The sequence below is a fragment of the Brachycentrus maculatus genome, unplaced genomic scaffold (genome assembly GCF_059751285.1).
Source record: "Brachycentrus maculatus isolate JH-2025_06_01 unplaced genomic scaffold, ASM5975128v1 h1tg000050l, whole genome shotgun sequence".
Classification (NCBI taxonomy): Eukaryota; Metazoa; Arthropoda; class Insecta; order Trichoptera; family Brachycentridae; genus Brachycentrus; species Brachycentrus maculatus.
Genome location: NW_028280804.1, coordinates 3,165,792 through 3,185,178, shown reverse-complemented (window position 1 = coordinate 3,185,178; position 19,387 = coordinate 3,165,792). Strand labels below are relative to the sequence as shown.

At 38.1% G+C, this 19,387-nt stretch overlaps 1 protein-coding gene across 3 annotated transcripts in view; it reads right to left on the bottom strand.

The window, feature by feature from the left end:
* Calx (sodium/calcium exchanger 3) overlaps window positions 1-18,642 on the bottom strand; it is a 223,800-nt gene extending 205,158 nt beyond the window's left edge. For 2 of the 3 annotated variants that reach the window (XM_088277927.1, XM_088277930.1), the window contains exon 1: window positions 15,786-18,642. In XM_088277927.1, coding sequence (XP_088134053.1) covers window positions 15,786-17,530 — 1,745 coding nt within the window. In that variant the 5' untranslated portion in view covers window positions 17,531-18,642. The remainder of the gene's footprint in view (window positions 1-15,785) is intronic. The other variant, XM_088277928.1, reaches the window with a different exon arrangement.
* Window positions 18,643-19,387: the final 745 nt, after the last annotated feature.

The window sequence follows — 19,387 nt, the reverse complement described above, 5'->3', positions numbered from 1 at the left end:
ATTTAAAGCTAGCAATTTTAAAAAAACATCTGGACGTATCAACATTTTCGTTTCATAAGCATTGAAACGAGGATGTTAGTGGGATTGTGAGGGCTAACAATACTGTCGATATAAAAGGTAACGGTTTATTTTCTGATGGAGCAGATTTTTATTTAATAATGGATTTTAATGTTTGATATGTGACTTTAAAAATATCACATAATTTTGCATGCTTGGTTTAGAGTTTACGAAAATAACCGTCGGTGTTCAATGATTTAGAGCTATCACAAATATTTTTTAATGGTTTAATCTTAATTTTATAAACGTAAAACGATGATTAATTAATATACTCGTATAATCGTTTTTAGTTGCCTTAAAAATAAAATGGTTAGCGCGTTAACATATGTACTTACAAAAAATGTTTTGATGATATTTTTATGTTAAAAATATGAATGTTAGCAATAAATAATAATTAAAAGTATGACGTCGCCCACCTTTTCAAGCTGATATACCTTGGGAATATTGATGGAAGGGTAGGGAGATGAAAGAAAATTCTGCACAAAAAATATACTTAAATTAATTTAATTAAAAATAAAATAATTATACGAAAGCGACTTTAACTTAAACTAATCTTGAATTGCTATCTTAAATTAGCTTAAAATTAATTAACCCTATCTTAAATTAAACTTATTCTAACCTTTGGTGGAAAAGATGCGCCATGATGCTGGTGTGGCCGTGATCCTTTGTGAAAAAGCTGCGCCGTTGGATGCTGGGATGAGGTTCTTCTTATGACGGGCCGCCGTGCGATGATTCTTGCTTCTTATCTTCTTCTTCTCCTAGTAGAGCTTCAGCTCTTAATTTGAGGCTTATGACCCGGCGTGGGTCTGCTTTTTGATACTCCGGATGAGTAAATCCCTTTTTTCTATCTTCTCTCTCCCTGCGTAGAGCTCCCGCTCTTCTCCTCACTTAAGTCTTAAAACCTGGTGTAGGTATGCTCCTTCTAACTGATTTCTCCCGACTGCTCGATCCCCCTGATCTCTCCCGACTGCTCCTTCCAACTCCTCGATCCCACTGATTTCCCGAAAATAGTGCCCCTTCCAACTGATGTCTCCCCGTTATATTCGGTTTCTCTCCTTGAAGATCACGCCCTCGAAACCATTTTTCATTGGCTGACGGTGCGCTTGTATCCACTCCCAAAATTTTCAACGTCTAGACATCAATTAGCCTTAATTTTATTTATAATATAATAAAGAATGCTCTTAGGATAATAATAATAAAGAAGACCACCGGCAAACATCTATTACAAAGGCCAGCAAGTTGGCGACAGTTTTTATGATTCAAACCTTTTAAATACATTTTAATTTTACGACAGGTAAATTATAAAAGGTCGGAGCCATAAAAAATATTTGTGCGCACAGAATTTTTTTTTTTTTTTTTCCTAAGACTAATTAAATTAAACGATTGATAATTGATTATTTTTGCCAGACTAGAGGAGAAACGTGGTTTCACCACGTCAATCCACCCCGCCTTGTAATGGCAAAAAAATCAATCTTCAATTAAATTATTAATATTTGTCTATTTCCTAACTTATTTACTACTTCTGTTCGTACATGGTTATACTAGTGGGTAAATATAATATTTAAACTAACTATCCCTAGTTTCGGGTGGTTCAGTAACTCCCGGCGCTACGCGTAGGTCATTGGCGTGCACTTTTACAGGTTTACCCCCTCGGTCTACCCAAAACGTCCCATGCGTTCCGATTTGCATTAGGACTGTAAATGGTCCTGCCCACTTACCGGCGAAACCCGCGTGAAAACCGTGGCAGCGATCTGATAGAGGGTGTTCTCGTATCATTACTTTCTGACCCTGCTGGTATGCAACTCGATCCCGTTCCCCATCTGGCGCATACGTTTCTTGGTATGCTGCTTGTGTAGCCCGCATCGCATCGTCAATACGAGTACGGTCGAATGTCGAGCTATCGCGCCCTTGGTTTCCTGACTGCCCAATTTTCCATTCACCCGGGCGACGTAACTCGTAGCCATACAGGGCCTGGCCCGGTGTAAACCCTGTAGCGTCATTACGTCTGCTGCGTAACGATCCTAGTATATGCGGGATTTTCGTATCCCATTCGCGATGATCTTTCCCTAATAAATGTATACGGAGACCTTTCTTTATCTCCTGGTTCCGTCTCTCAACGGGGTTCGCTTGTGGGTGGTGGACCGGGGTTGTCCAATGTTTAGTCTGCCATCGTTCTATGGCTCGTGTCCAGTCGTTATGCTTAAATTGTAATCCGTTATCCGTTAGAATTACGGCTGGATAACCATATCTCGGAAATATCTCATTTTCGAGCGTTCGTATTATATACGGAGACTTTCCACTAGTCAACGGTATCGCTTCCACCCACCTCGTATACATATCTGTAATCACTAATAACACGCGTTTACCACGCTTTGAAGTTACATATGGACCCATCAGGTCAATCGAGATCCACTGCCAAGGAAACTGTGGTTTATGACTGCCGAGTGCTACTAAATGGCTAGCTGGGGCGGCTTTTGTAATTGCGCAAGTAAGGCAATTTTTTACGTGGTCTCTAATAGACCTTTCCATACCCGGCCAAAAGTACATTCGCTTTATTGCGCGCATCGTTTCCCGTATACCAGGATGACCCGCAATTACGTCATCGTGGTACTTTTTTAAGACCTTTGGCGCTAACCTCCTTGGGACAAACAGACATAGCTCATCTGGGGCTCGTTTCTTCCACAAAACTCCGTCAATTATCTCGTGTGCACTTAAGTATTGTACTGCACTCCGATTTGGCCGTGCGCGAGTTTGTAGGCTTCGTATTTTTCTAATACGAGTCTGTATTATAATATCGTTTTGTTGCATTCCTTTTATTTCGTCTACCAATGCAAGGTTTGGGTCCGCATCATTATCCGTTTCTTCTGTTGGATTTCCAACGCCTACTAATGGCATAGCGGCACCCTTTATAACATACGATGGATACATCCCCTTATTATCTTCGTAAGGGGAATCTCCCACAGGTGTATCGACTGGATTTCGCGACAACAGGTCTGGTAGTTCATTTTCTACCCCGGGACAATGTTCCACCTCGAAATTATACCCTTGTAGAATTAACGCCCATCGCGATATTTTAGCGTTGTTATCCTTCATTGAGTGCAACCAAGTTAATGCCTTATTGTCAGTACGCAATGTAAACTTTCGACCCTCTAAATATGTGCGGTATTTCTTTATTCCCCAAATTGCGGCTAACGCTTCTTGCTCGTTTGAGTGGTAACTTTGTTCCACACTACTTAAGCGAGCGCTCGCATAAGAAACAATCCTTCGGTTACCGGCGTCATCGAGTTGAAATAGCACGGCTCCGAGTCCTCTCTTGGATGCGTCTGTTTGAAGAATAAATTTCTTCGAAGGATCGGGACGTGACAAATATAGCGGGCGTGAAAATGCTTCTTTTATATCTTGCATTGCGGCCTGGGCTTGTTCGTTCCATTTAAATGGTCTGGCTGTACTTAATAAGTCTGTCAATGGCACTGCAAGGTCCGCAAATCGTGGCACGTACTCACGTATCCAGTTGCACAACCCCAGAAAACCTCTCAGTTCCTTACGATTCCGGGGTATTTTGGCGGCCGCAATTTGTAAAGCATGTGTTGTTTGTGGATGATTACCGTTATCATCTACAACGTGGCCTAAATAATCAATCGTATTTGTCGCGAACTTACATTTCTCAGAAGCGCATTTCAAACCGTAATGTGAAAAACGCTCTAACACTAGCCGTACATGTCTTATGTGGCTTTCTAAATCATTTGAATATATAATAACGTCGTCAATGTACACCATACAAAATTCTCGAATGTATCCGGCTAATACCTCCTGAGTCATTATCGACTGGAATTTCGCGGGTGCGCCTGATAAGCCGAACGGCATTACCTTGAAGGCATACTTCGAACCGTCGGGCGTCGAAAAGGCTGTAAGGTTAATTGATTCCCGGTCCATTGGTATCTGCCAGTACCCGCTTTTCATATCGAGTACTGTAAATATAGTGGCGCTCCCGATGTCTTTTAACGTTTCGTGAATTAACGGTAGTGGCGAAACTTCAATCTCACAAACAGAGTTTAACTTTCTGAAATCAACGCAAAATCTATACACGTCCGAATTTTTCTTCTTTGCCATCACTACAGGTGAGCTGTACATTGATTGGCTCGGCTCGATTACGTCATCAGCGAGCATGGCTTCGATCTGCTCGTACAATTGCCTTTTCTTCTCTCCCGCTAGACGATAGGGAGGCAGCTTAATTGGACGAGTATCATTCAGTTGAAGACGCATAGGGGTAACATTTGCAGCTCCATCATATCTCCCGAATACCGATTTAAAATCTTGAAGCACTTTTTCTATTTCGTGCCTACTAGAATCAGGTAGATTACTCAAATTCGGTAGTTCGGTATCCGTATCTGTCATCTCAGAGCGTTCTGGCACCAAATGCACGGTTGTTCGTATGGCGGTCCCAAAATACATACATCCCCGATGAAGGTCGAGTACTGCGTGATTTTCTTTCATCCAAGTGTACCCTAGGATGACTTCTTCGGATAACCCTTCAGCGATTAGGAAATCGCATTCAATTTCTCGATCGGCGATCGTAATTTTGCATGTGGTGACTGTATCTAATGTTAAGTATGTAGACTCGTGTGCCAGGCGGATACGATAAGGGAATGTTTTATAATGTTCTGAGGGCGGAATAAATTTTTTGTTTATCAGATTAAAAGTTGAGGCAGAATCTAAAAGAGCGCGTATTTTATGGTTTCCGAGCATTACCCGTGTCCTAGGGAGAAGTATATTGTTAGAAGCGACAGCTGACATTCCGACTCGATTTTGATGGGAACCGGAATTTGTGACACTACGTGAAAGTGGTTGGTATCTAAGGGGGTTCACGTGGATCTCTTTTTGATGGTTTTGTCTGCTGTTTTCAATTTTTGTCGGTCTGACGGCGCTCCCTGTTATTTTTGGGATGGAAAATCTTACTGGCCCATGGTGGTATCCCGATTTCCACCCGAGCGATTCGCGTTTCCCTGATTGGATCGGTTACGCGCAGGATAATTTTTATTCAATACAGGACAATGTTGATGGAAGTGTCGCTTAGGGCAATAATGACATTGGGGAGGTCCTGAGTAATTATGTCGAGGCGGTCGATTTCCCCTCATATCTTCTCGCGGCTCATCACGACATCTTATGTCTCTGTCATTTTGTACGTTTGGCTTCAGGAAAAGGGGTCGTTTCGGGAAATCTATTCCCGAAACGCGAGCCTTTAGCGAGGTCATCGAGTACTTCCCTGCCCCGCAACATTGTAACAACTCCGAATATCGCGGTCTCATAAGCGCTATGAGATCGTCACAGAGTTCATCTGCGTTCCCCTCCGGATGCAGTCGTTTGTAGACGGTGTACTTTCTTTGTAGGAAAGCCACGCCACTTTCTTCGTCTCGTTGGATGTCGCCGTACAGGTGTACCATAAGGGAGGCACGCGCTGATTCTACACTATACCTATGTAGAAGTACCTCCTTGAAATCTCCCCATCCCCAACGTCCGCTCGAATGGGGCCGGAAAAACTCCCATGCCTCCCCTTGTAGCTGCCGTACAGCTCGCGTCGTTTTTATTGCGGGACTCGTTCCCACGGACGCAAAATAAACCTCACATGCCCTTATGAACTCTCGAGGATCTTCCTCTGGAAGACCACTGAAAGTGTCTTCCAGCGTTCGATTGTATCGACACGATGTTTCATTTTCCCGCGCATCTATCTCTCTTTCTTCGTTCTCCCCTTGCTCACGCAACGCGCCGTTTCTAGTTAGAGGCATATTTTTGTTTGTTTACGGTCACGTTAATCTATCAATAAATAAAAATCGAATAACCTAACACCACACCTGTAGTATCGTATTAAAACAAGAGAGAGCAAAAAAATATATGTAAATGTGCATTTAAAATTAATTTGACAAAAAAAAAAAACAAATGCATAAAATGTGTAAATATTTACTTTCTTTATCTTCTACAATCTCCTACCCCTTTCTCAAGGTAATCAGCTTAAAATGGGACTGTCAATAAAAAAAAAAAAATGTATTCCTATACATATAATTTTTTTTGTAAGTTTTCTCAGGGTCGCGAACCTCGAAATTTACAATATTTCGATGGCCCCACGTTGGGCGCCAATTGACGTCGCCCACCTTTTCAAGCTGATATACCTTGGGAATATTGATGGAAGGGTAGGGAGATGAAAGAAAATTCTGCACAAAAAATATACTTAAATTAATTTAATTAAAAATAAAATAATTATACGAAAGCGACTTTAACTTAAACTAATCTTGAATTGCTATCTTAAATTAGCTTAAAATTAATTAACCCTATCTTAAATTAAACTTATTCTAACCTTTGGTGGAAAAGATGCGCCATGATGCTGGTGTGGCCGTGATCCTTTGTGAAAAAGCTGCGCCGTTGGATGCTGGGATGAGGTTCTTCTTATGACGGGCCGCCGTGCGATGATTCTTGCTTCTTATCTTCTTCTTCTCCTAGTAGAGCTTCAGCTCTTAATTTGAGGCTTATGACCCGGCGTGGGTCTGCTTTTTGATACTCCGGATGAGTAAATCCCTTTTTTCTATCTTCTCTCTCCCTGCGTAGAGCTCCCGCTCTTCTCCTCACTTAAGTCTTAAAACCTGGTGTAGGTATGCTCCTTCTAACTGATTTCTCCCGACTGCTCGATCCCCCTGATCTCTCCCGACTGCTCCTTCCAACTCCTCGATCCCACTGATTTCCCGAAAATAGTGCCCCTTCCAACTGATGTCTCCCCGTTATATTCGGTTTCTCTCCTTGAAGATCACGCCCTCGAAACCATTTTTCATTGGCTGACGGTGCGCTTGTATCCACTCCCAAAATTTTCAACGTCTAGACATCAATTAGCCTTAATTTTATTTATAATATAATAAAGAATGCTCTTAGGATAATAATAATAAAGAAGACCACCGGCAAACATCTATTACAAAGGCCAGCAAGTTGGCGACAGTTTTTATGATTCAAACCTTTTAAATACATTTTAATTTTACGACAGGTAAATTATAAAAGGTCGGAGCCATAAAAAATATTTGTGCGCACAGAATTTTTTTTTTTTTTTTTTCCTAAGACTAATTAAATTAAACGATTGATAATTGATTATTTTTGCCAGACTAGAGGAGAAACGTGGTTTCACCACGTCAAGTATTTAACGCAAAGTGTTTCTGCTATTAAAATGCATTTAATTCAAGTTGTTCATTTTGTAGCGTGGCGCCACAAGGGAAAATCCTAATGCCTCCGGAAAAGTCTGAATTATTCATCGTGTTTAACGAATTTTTCATGTGAAAAGTGCTTCCACCACAGCTTTATTATTACTTATATCAAGCTGGCAATTTATTCGTTCGCAACTAACAACTACTGGAATTATAAAAATAATACTTTAAAAGGCTTTTTTACGAGTAAGATTCTGGACTGTGTTTAGCAATGAAAAGGTACTATGTGATTTCAAATATCTTATATAAAGTAATATTTACACTACATATAAATCTATAGAAGACAAACAAAAACGTTTCATACAAAAACCAACTACGGGACAACACGCTACAAACTACTGTGAGATTGATACTCACTTTTCTTGACAGGGTCAGTAGATATATTTGCGATTTAATATAAATATATAAGTACTACTACTTCTATCATGACATTTCCCTAAAGGGGTAGGCAGTGAGGATGAAACGCCACACTCTTCTGTCCTGACATAAACCTACTCCTAGCTTCCCCCACGTCTATCTAGTCACACATGCCCTCCGATAACATTGACTTTTGACACCACCAAATTTTAGGTTCTGATTGAACTGGTCGTGCCAAGTCCTTTTTGATCGTTCTCCTTCTTTTTTCCCATTCACTTTTACCAAATATACTTTCTTAGTTATTCTTTCACTATTCATTTGCTCCACATGGATATATATACATATATACGGTTGTATGTATATGATACATATATAATAAAATAAGTATTCAATAATGTGGTCCTCCTCCATAGTGTAGTAGTAAGCACATTTAGCTATTCTGGAGATCCCGGGTTCGATTCCCAGTGTTTAAAATTGATGTTAGTGTTTTTTTCATTATTATTTTATGTAATGTTATTCTGGACCTGAAAAGCATGACAGATCACTTAACCTTTATATAATAAACGATCAAGTTAATATCGCAGTGCCCTATGCACCACTGTGTTCGGATAAGGGTTATAAAAAACGAGTAGCTGCGGTTTATCGTGCGGTATTTTACAATTTATAAAACAAGATAATTTTGTTACATTTTGTAATATTAGCGTGTCGTGCGTAATTCTCGATAATTTGCGCTAATAATTAACACGTTATACGAGGTACCGGAACGAAATCCGGTCATTTCGTGTGTTATAATCGTGATAGCAGATCATCTGAATACATTGTTAGTTAATCCATGGTAAATTAACCGTGTAGAGTAATGAATGGCCTTCGGTATAGTACGTTACATGCAGAGGTCATTCACACAATCAGTGAAAATTGTTTTTTAACCCATGAATTTCGTGCACATCAATTTTTCTGATTTATGTAAATCGTCGACATATCCATGCTTCAATTTTAACAACCATGAAGATAGATTCACCCAACGCTTAAACATAAAAATATGTGGTTATAGTGATTGCTCCCTGCCCAAAAATGCTTTAAAACCTGTTACTGTTCTTACTTTTTTTGTGTTGTAAAAAAAACTAAAAATATTTAATATTTTGATCATGACTCTGGTTTGCTTTTTAACTATTATATGATAAAAGTTTATATCTTCATATTTCATTCAGAGGGTGAAAAATCCTATATCTGATATAAGTAGTAATTAAATAATAATATCCACAATATTTTGCGTTGCGTTCATATTTTTTTCACATATTCTAGATTTCCTCTCATTGCGAATTCTCACTTATATGGGTCATTTGAATCAAGGGTTTTTATTGGTATCTCAACATACATAGATGAAAAATAATATGGAAGGAGTCTCATTTAAAGGGCTTGCGACCCATCATATGTAAGTTAGTTTAAATGATCACTTTATATACGTGTTACATTTACTATTCCACAGTTATTTTTGTCAATCATGATAAGAATAATGAATTTTACACGCGTATAAATTGATCATTGAAACCAGCTTAAGACAAATCGTAATTCCTGTAAATGTCATATTTCCATAATTCCATCAATTGAAAATCATGAAAAAAATATTTTTTATTTTTTAATATATCATCAAAGATGAAGAAGAATATGGAAGTCTAGGCATTTACGGGGCTGACGACCGTCATAGGCTGGTTTAAAAGATCACTTTACACGCGTGTAACATTCACCAATTCTACCCATTATTGACAACCACACTACTCAAATTCTTGGAAGTTCTACATATATGAACCAATTTAGAAACCTTGTTCTTGAATCACTAGAACTTCACTTGAGACATCTATTGGTGAGATGTAAAGAAGCTTTTTTACCAAGCAGAAACTCTTATATTAGTATGTGAGTCCGAATCCTGGATTATAATCACACACATGAGAAACGCCAGAAAATACCATTTTCATTTTTATTATTAAGCTTATAATTTGACCAGATAATTACCTTAATGACCTTATAATTTATTCTTCTTCATCTTTGATGAGATGTTAAAAAATAATATGAAAATAACTCCTGTAATTGGAGATAATCCAGATTTTGTGAACAAGTATTTGGACACACTCAAAATGTTGTATGAAAAAATTTTACTTAATTGATAATAATTTGTCATTAATAATATTAAAAACTTATAAATCAGTACACACCTTCATATTTACACACCTCGATATATGTTACTGTCATTTAAACTAAGGTTATATCCAATTGAGTATTCCTGCTCTTAAATGACGTCAATTTTAATTTACATTTAAAAATCATCAGATACGGAATTTACCATACGCTGCACCCAGTGCTGCAAGACACAATATATTCTAGAACATTATTGTTTCGCTACTAAGTGACCATAATAGGTACATTACAAGGCGACATCGACATTATACAATTGACATTTATTTGTTTATACTTTTTGTCAACATTTAACTTCTTATCATTTCCTGTTACACGATATAAATGTGATTGAAAAAATATTTTAACTATGGAAATAATAAAATTTTCAAACTTTGAACAATAATTTTATTTTAAATCCACTAATTGTTCTACCTAGCAGTATCCATTATAGAGGTAACTCGTTATTTGAAACTTTGTACCAATTTTTTAAAAGGAATAACTCGCAAAGCGTGTATTAGAAGCTTGACTGCAGGTAGGATAGTAAGGATAGGGAAAGTTTATATGAAATATTAAGAACATTTTGAGTGTGTCCAAATACTTGTTCACAAAATCTGGATTATCTCCAATTAGGGGAGTTAATCCAGATTTTGTGAACAAGTATTTGGACACACTCAAAATGTTGTAAATAAATTATCTGGTCAAATTATAAGCATAAATAATAAAAATGAAAATGGTTTATTCTGGCGTTTCTCATGTGTGTGATTATAATCCAGGATTCGGACCTCACATACTAATATAAGAGTTTCTGCTTGGTAAAAAGCTTCTTTACATCTCAAATAGATGTCTCTATTGAAGTTCTAGTGATTCAAGAACAAGGTTTCTAAATTGGTTTATATATATATATAGAACTTCCAAGAATTTGAGTAGTGTGGTTGTCAATAATGGGTAGAATTGGTGAATGTTACACGTGTGTAAAGTGATCACTTAAACCAGCTTGACGGTCGCCAGCCCCGTAAATGCCCAGACTTCCATATTCTTCTTCATCTTTGATGAGATGTTAAAAAATAATATTAAATAATAGTCCGCCTCCGTAGTGTAATGGTCAGCACGCTCGGCTACCGTTCTGGAGGTCCCGGGTTCGATTCCCAAGGGGGGTAAAATAAATAAAAGTGATTTTTTCACTGTAATATTTATTCAATATTACCATGGACTGGTACCTGAAGCGGAGGGCTGATCACCTTTCCTTCATGTGTAAACGATTAAGATAACACTGCGTTAATATGACACAGTGCCCTATGCACCATTGGGGTGCGGATAAGGGTTTTATTATTATTATTATTATTATATTATTTGTATATTGTAACATAAACGCAATAAATAAATAAATTTTAAATGTCTGCCTATTTGACATTTACATTTCGCTCTGAAACCGTTGAAATGCGAATGCTTAGATGGTCAGCTGGAGTGTATCTATGAGACAAAATAAAGAGTTCACGCATTCGTGGAATACTGGATGTAACAAACATCAATAACAAGGTAGAGGAAAGGCAATCGAGATGGTATAGGCACATAGGATGCAGAGAATCTGAACATATTATGAACCAATCAATCGCCATGGATCTTCTTGGAAAGACATCTAGAGGAGGGAGAAATTATTGGATGAAACAGAAAGATAACATGATTCGAATGCATGGCCCAAATGACGTTTTAGATGATAGAAGAACCTACAACCTGAGGACGAGGAGAGCTGATACTAACAGTCTACAAAGATGATAAATTGGGATTGAGCCAGGAAGAAGAAAATTTACATAACTTTTTTAATCTTATCTACGTATTTTTGTAAAAAATCCTGTTTTTCAAATAAAGTCGTATCAAGGAAAACGAGATTAAAGAAGAACTAAGATGTTTGGCATTTTAAATGTGTCGTAGTAGTGTTTCCCAGCCATTATTTTCAAGGGCGAACAAAACGTTCTTCCATTAGTTACACTCGTTTCACAAATTCTGAGTGGGTGCTTGTAGACTGTCGCAAAAGTCCCCATTTTTGGAATTTTCGTAGTTCCCGTATTGAAGCCCGGCGGTATTTTCTGTCATGTACTCGTAAATCCCACGCGTACGTTTTGAACTTAAATTTATTGATGCCCCTTAAAAAGCGAAGCCTAAATTCAGCGGCGAACTTTAGGTAATGTAACCTTGAAAACATTATAACCGGACAGAGTCACGGTCATAGTACATTACGTATGTATGCATGGTATTACGGCAATACATGGAAACAGGGTCATGCTCGATAAATATTTCAGTGGTTCGAATAAAATCGTAAAATATAAATTACATTTTTTTATAATTCTCTGCAGTGTGAGATCATTTTTATTTAAATTTAACAAATAAATATATTATTAGATTAAAACCAATATTTTCAGCTTTTCGACTTTATTTTTATTTGACCAGCGACCGGGTTTCGTCGTTACCGACATCATCAGACTAGTGGGAGGCTATACAAATTGTTATGTTATATAAAAAAAAAACAAGGCAGGAGTTGATAACCATGATTTGATATAATTTTGTTGAGAAATTAAATTAATTTGAGTGAATTTAAGTATTGTATGATAGGTATTAAAAATATTTTTTATAAAGGTTTTTTTTTTGTATTAAGAGCTCGATTTTATATAAAGTTATAGATTATATTAAAAATGCAATTCCATCACGAAGTGTCAGTGGATAATATAAATCTATTAACAAATAAATCAATAAATCAATAGTTAAATATTTTATCGAATCGACCGTAATAACACATAGTAGTCATACGATTTTGCAAAAAATATTTTTAAAAGAGCAAGAAAAATGACCGCCATTTACAATAAACTTTGAAAATTACAAACTCTGGGAAGAATAATTCTGAAGATTGAAAAAGGCATTAAATAAGAAGAAAAGGAAGTAAATATCATATTGTTGGGTAATATATCCAAAATAAAACACGGTTTTTGTTGGATTGAATTCTAAATTTATTTATGTATATTTTAATACGTGGCGCGTTTCGTCTTCTTAGGACATTATCAAACACATGTGTGTTTGATAATGTGTGTTTGATAGTGTCCTGTAAGAAGACGAAACGCGTCACGTATTAAAATATACATAAATGAATGTAGAATTTAATCCAATAAAAACAGTGTTTTATTTTGGATATATTACCTAACAATTCAATATGGAATTATACCAACTGTCTGCAGTTACAATAAATAAATAAATATCGTGTTATAAGCAATTCAGAAGAGAAAAATTATAACGATGTTCTTTAAAAAAAAACGTTAAATAGTAAGAAACAAGGGTTTTATTCTTAATTTGTTCATATCATACCACAAAGGGAAGGCCGAAATAATAAATAACATAAATTGTAATTGTGGAAAAAAAATCGTCGTATAAAGATCAATATTTGCACGTAAAATTCATGTTTTCATACCAGTACGACAATGAAATTTGATCCACGATTATCAACAAAAAAAATATAAAAATTGTTTTTTATTATTTAATTTTATATAAAAAAAATCCGTCCAATTTCTCATTTCGTAAGCAAAGAGGTTACGCAACAAAAAAAAACATTTCTTTGTTTTAATGTCCCTTAAAATGCTGCGGGCTTACAAATACTAAAAACTTACACGTCATCTACACGCTTTGAGAGTATCCATTTCTTCGATGCCTGTCCAGCCTATAAATTTAACATCACCGTGTAAAATGTTTTATTTAACCACTTCATTAATGCAGCTCGTATTGGTAAAATGGCACATTTCATTGCATTTTTACTCGTTGACCTTATTCGATCACTTAATCGATGATTAAATAATCGAATAACATTTAATTTATTATTACTGCGGTACCATTTACGGTTGATAAAACGAATGCTACTTCCCTGGTACATAAATTATGCTCAACATGAGATTATTAGTCGTCGTGAGTCAGAGTTGAACTTGACATTCTGTTTTATTCCTGAGTCAATTCAGTATGATTGTTTCGAATACGAGACTTGAAATTAAATATTTATTTAAGCCAAATAGACAACCGCATCGACTATTGGCATGTTTCCTAAGTTAAGTAAAATTTTATAAAACTAATAATATGAAAAATAAAATAACGAAAAGTTAATTTCAAAATTAACTATATGAATACGTGCAATTAAAGTTATTTAGTATTCCAGCCATGACCGATATTGTCATTTTTATTTTTCCTTTTCTTCCTCCATTTCCTTACCCATGTAAGATACATGTCCTTCAGCCTGAACTCCTCAACTAACGTTATCTGTATACCATCAAATACAATTTATACCTTCTCCTAAATTCCACAATTTAGAGATGGGTACTTAATTATAATTAAAGTCATTTCAAATAGTAAAGTAATTTAAAATAAACCCGGCTACGCATTACTGTGACTCTGTCTGGTTAAATGGAAAAAATGGAAGCACGCGTTTCAGATATATTTAATTTCAGAATGCTTGTGTAGCTATGAAAATATTAAAAATCTGTGAAACAACACAGCAATCGAAAACACTGAAAATGCTGGGTGACAGCAATGTTTAGAAGCATACTGTCTGCCATGAGCAATATTTAATATTGTGTGCATTGCTGTTGCGTTTATCAGATGGTTCTGCCATTGCTGTCTTTAAAAAAAACATTAAAAAAACATGTTGCAACTGTCACATGCATTTATTGCAACCTGATACATAGCTTACATTTCAATTTTGACTAAAAGTTTACTCGAATTGATATACCAGGAAAAATTACCTCCAACATAAAGTACTGAACGTTTTTAATAGTTTTTTGTTCCACCGGAAATGAAACAAAGCATTCCTGAGAATCGTGGCGCGTGAATATTATTCGGAATTTGTGTAGCAACATTATGTAATATCATCTTATCTACTCGCACAACTACTGCGCCTACCTTTTATGAATAATAAGCAGGAAAGATAAATAAACGCTTACTCGCGTAATAAAAGTAAAAATGACTAAGTTAGTGCGTAAAATGAATCTAATGTATTTATTAAAAAAGTAAAATCAATCAATATTTGTAAAATGTCCCCTATCTGATAAAAGTTTTGACAGATATTACCCGTATTCAGAAATCCCACTTATATTTGACCTTCATACAAAAACTGTATATAAATATCAAAAAGAGTTTAGGCAGACTCTTGCCCCGGTATTTTATCCTCGTGCAGTAAATACTATCATTCATATTCGTAAAATCAATGTAAACGCAGCCCAATATCGTTAAGTTTTGACATTTCGTGAATAGAATTTTATGATAATCTTTTTTTCGTTTCGTTTATTCGAGAAACGTCAGCCTGACAATTGGTTTTATTAGTTTCGCAAATAATTGATATGGATTTAACATTTTTTATTATTTGTAAACTTATTATATGAAAAAATATCGTTTTAATCGGTGAAAATGTCAAATACATGCAAAACCTATGCTAAATGATAGATCGAGGACGAATGATATAAGAGAGTTGCGTTATATACTATACATACTGTCATGATTATTTAAAACATATTGTGTTAAAAATAATCTCTGCTGAATAGATAAACTTACATATAATGATTATTTCTTAATGTAGACTATTTATTAAATTATAATGTTTGCAAACCATTTGAAATGTTAAGAAAAAAATTATGTTTTCTTTAAATTTAAGAATACGAGCAAACCAACACTTTCCGCATTTTTCAGGTTTTAAATTACGGCAACAGCATTTTTATTGCAAGTACTGGTGTAGGTATGCATTGCATATGTATAATTTGATCGTAGAAAATATTAAACACGAAGTCTGACATATGAACATAAAAGTATACAATAACAGGTAAACAAGTTTTCATAACTTAAATCGATTTTCGTAATCGACTGAGCCAGAACTAGAAATAATGTTAAAACAGTTAAATAATATGATGTAAAAGAAAAGACGTATTTGTGAATGGTACTTACTCGACTTCGTTGTTTTCAAATATGAGTTCGCCCTTTATGGCCTCGTACTGGTTCCCTTGCTTGGCTGTGCCATCTTCCGTCCAGTACGGTACGGTCACTCGGCCGCGGGCTCCGGAGTAGCGCACCACCTTCAACTCGTAGGTCCCCACGGACTCCACCAGCTCGTGGTCTCTCTCGGCGAAGGCGAACACTCCGCCGTGGTCGTCGTCCAGGATCATCACCGTGGCCAGGCTGGGCGAGGCCAGCATCACCGGACCCCTGGCGTCCGTCAACCTGATGTAGAAGTGCTCGTCTTCCTCGAACACGTCGTCGTCGATAACCTCCAGGGTGAAGCGCTTTTCCATTTCTCCTTTCTCGAAATACAGGGTGCCCTTTTTACCTATGTAGTCACTACCGTCCTCGGCGGTTCCGTCTTCGGTGTGGAAATCTACGCTGCAAGGTTCCTCCGTATCTCCGGTGCGTACAACACGCACTTCGAACTCTCCGCAGTTCTCCATTACGGTGTAGTGGCCGGGCTCGAAGAAAATTCGGCTACCGCCGGTTTCAGCGAGTTCCTCGTCGATATCCTGCCGTTGCAATTCGGCTTTCACCTCACTGAGGTCGCTTTGAGCGCGCTCGGATATTTTCCGCATAATGTTTCCACTTCCCATCATTTTTCTAGTAGCCTGCACTCTATAGAATGCTCGAGACTTGGGTCCCTTGTTTAGAACCATTTCGTGGGCCATGCATTCGATCGATTCGAGGTCGTTTTGCGGATACTGTTTCCTCAGTTCCTTGAGAGTATTGATATACTCTCTTCGGGATTCTTCAAATTCTCTCACCTCTTCAGACATAGCGCCGTCTTCGAGACACTTGAGCCCGTCGTCCTTTAGTTCCATCTCCACAGAGCTGTCACCACCCTCGACTTGGACGATAACTCCTCGCTTATTCATGCGGTAGTTTTTATTGAGATACTTGTAAATAAGCAGGCGACGATCGGCTACCCAAGCTGTGACAACGGTTGCTGGGAAGAACATGAAAGTGAGAAGTCCTTCCCAAATCTCTAGTTCTCCCGGAGAGAACACAGCCAAAATTAAGTACAGCCAGACATAAGCAAATACGGACCATGTCGCCGTTACGAAGAACACTCGTAGATGTTTAATTTTACGATGTTCTCCGTTGGGGATAACCAGGACGCAAATGGCAATAATCACGAATAAATTATAAGCCGCAGAACCTACAATCGTTCCCGGGCCCAAATCTCCAGCTTTAAAATTTTTGGCAATAATTTCAATAATAGAGAGAAGAATTTCCGGTGCGCTAGAGCCCAAAGCCATCAGAGTAAGGTTAGCGACCGTCTCATTCCAAACTCTTACCACCACAATTTGAACTTCCCCGTTTTTCTTTTTAACCCGAACCTCTTTCTCTTGCGATGTGATAACTTCAATCGCCGCCATAAAACGGTCAGAAATAATGGACACGCCTATAAAGAGGTATAACATAATGAAGAAATAGACGAGACCTCGCAGTACTTGATCTCCAGTAGTGATGTTATCTTGAGGCATCCACATAGGCAGCATTAGGCCATCTTCGCACACCCTGTCGTCGTTGAGAGCGACGGTGGTGGTGTTGTTAGCCTTCGCCCCGTTGAGGGCTCCTCCGTTCAAGGCCGTCCCGTCGCCCCCGTCCGGAGGGGGCGGGGAGCCCTGAGAGAGCGCCGGTGCAGCGAGACACAGCACGAGGCACAGTCTACTAATGGAACTCATTTTACTGTTTATCTGTACTTTTATTCAAAATTTAATAGATCGATAAACCAATTTATCTTTTGGTCAATTCTATCATCTTATTACATTTAGCTCTCGATCGATGCGCGATCATCTATCGACGATCATCATCGCTGTCAACCGAACTAGTTGAGAACCCGCTTCGGTAACAATTTAACTCTCGTTTCGATGTTGTAATAATTGTTACCGGAGAGCGAGCATACGCCGGTGGGGGCGTGTAGCCGGAACCGGTCGACTGGAGAGTACCAAAACGTTACAACACGATCACTCTGTACCCGCTGTTATTTGAAAACACGAGAAACTTTTCGCGAATCAGAATTCGTAACTCGGCGCGATCCGGAAAAGTTTTCGGGAATATTCGAACGGAACACGAGCACAAACCAGAGAAGACACAGTCGAGAACCACTAAACACACACACAGAATAACTAACTAATAATAGGGAGAACTTTACAAAGTCGGTCAGATCGGCGATAGCGCGAGGTAAACCGGTCGGGCAGACAGACGGGCACACACCGCCACACCGCTGTCTCTGGCGGGACTAGCGATTAGCGAAACTCCTTCACGATACTTCCAATAATGCCGATATCTCGAGATAACCCTGCGACTGGAGTGGCGCGGACCGCCTTATCAGATCGCGATACGAGCCGCTCATCGGGAGTAGCGCGGCGGACGGCAGCGCGGGATCTATTCCTAGCGCGGAGCTTTCCCCACGGCGGTCATCCTGGTCTAATAAAGTTTAGCTGACGCCGCGGACGAGCTTTGGCGCGAAATGCATACACTTCGGAGTGGAGGCGGGGAGCGAGGGGAGCCGAGAACTTGGCGCGCCCGCCGGAGACCGCAGACAGGTGAAGGAGCGCCCGACCGCTCGGACAACTTGAGAAAAAGTTTAAATTATTCGCGCCATCTATCGGAAAGTCGGAAGTTACGTCGCGACGTTTTCCGCATGTTTGGCGCGCTTTTACTTTCCCGCTGGAAGTGAGATGGCGCACGACCGTCCCGCCGCTGTGTTCAGAGCGGTGTGCAGCGCCGCGCGCTCGGGCTCGTGTGGCGCCCACCCACCCCCGCCCTCGCGCGGCGCCTGCGTACCCCCGTGCGCGGGTGGGTCAGAACGCGATCATTTTCCGATAAACTTTTACTCTACTTCTCGCTTCGCACTTCTCCGATATTTCCCGATACTGAGACCAAATTTATTTAACCTCTTTTTATAAGGTGAAATTGATTCATTCCAAACGTTATCATCTTACATAAAGTATTCGTGCTCCGTGTTACAACACTATTTGCGAAGAATCGCTTCCGTGGAAAATAAACGGAGCCCTCATAATTGAATTTTGGTGAATATTTACTCGCGAATACCAGTGCAAATTCAAATATAAAATGAATTATATTTTTAGTTAAATAATTTTCCATCTTGTTCGCGTAGGTGCGTGTCCTTCAGTATTAATTGAATTATCGTTTATTTTGTATAATTCCATCGTCTATCATTTTAAATTTAATTACTAAAGAAATTGATGTATTCCTAAAACACCTAGATATGTGTTTTACTGTACTTGCTCTACTAGATGTGAGATACTTAATACTATGCAGAGAGATTATACGTTGCTTCGTACGTAAAGTAATATTATTCAGTACCTAGTTGATTAGAGATAATATAAATACAGGTTTAATAAATTTGATTCTACGAAAATTAGTTTTATCATTTCAATTTTCATTATTTTTTAAAAGTATTATTTACTCTCCGATGTAATATTTGTATTTGTATTTTATTTCATTTGGAAATTTAACATTTCAGTAACATCAAGTTTTGATGACTAGCCGTACCCAGCCAAGCGTTACTGTGG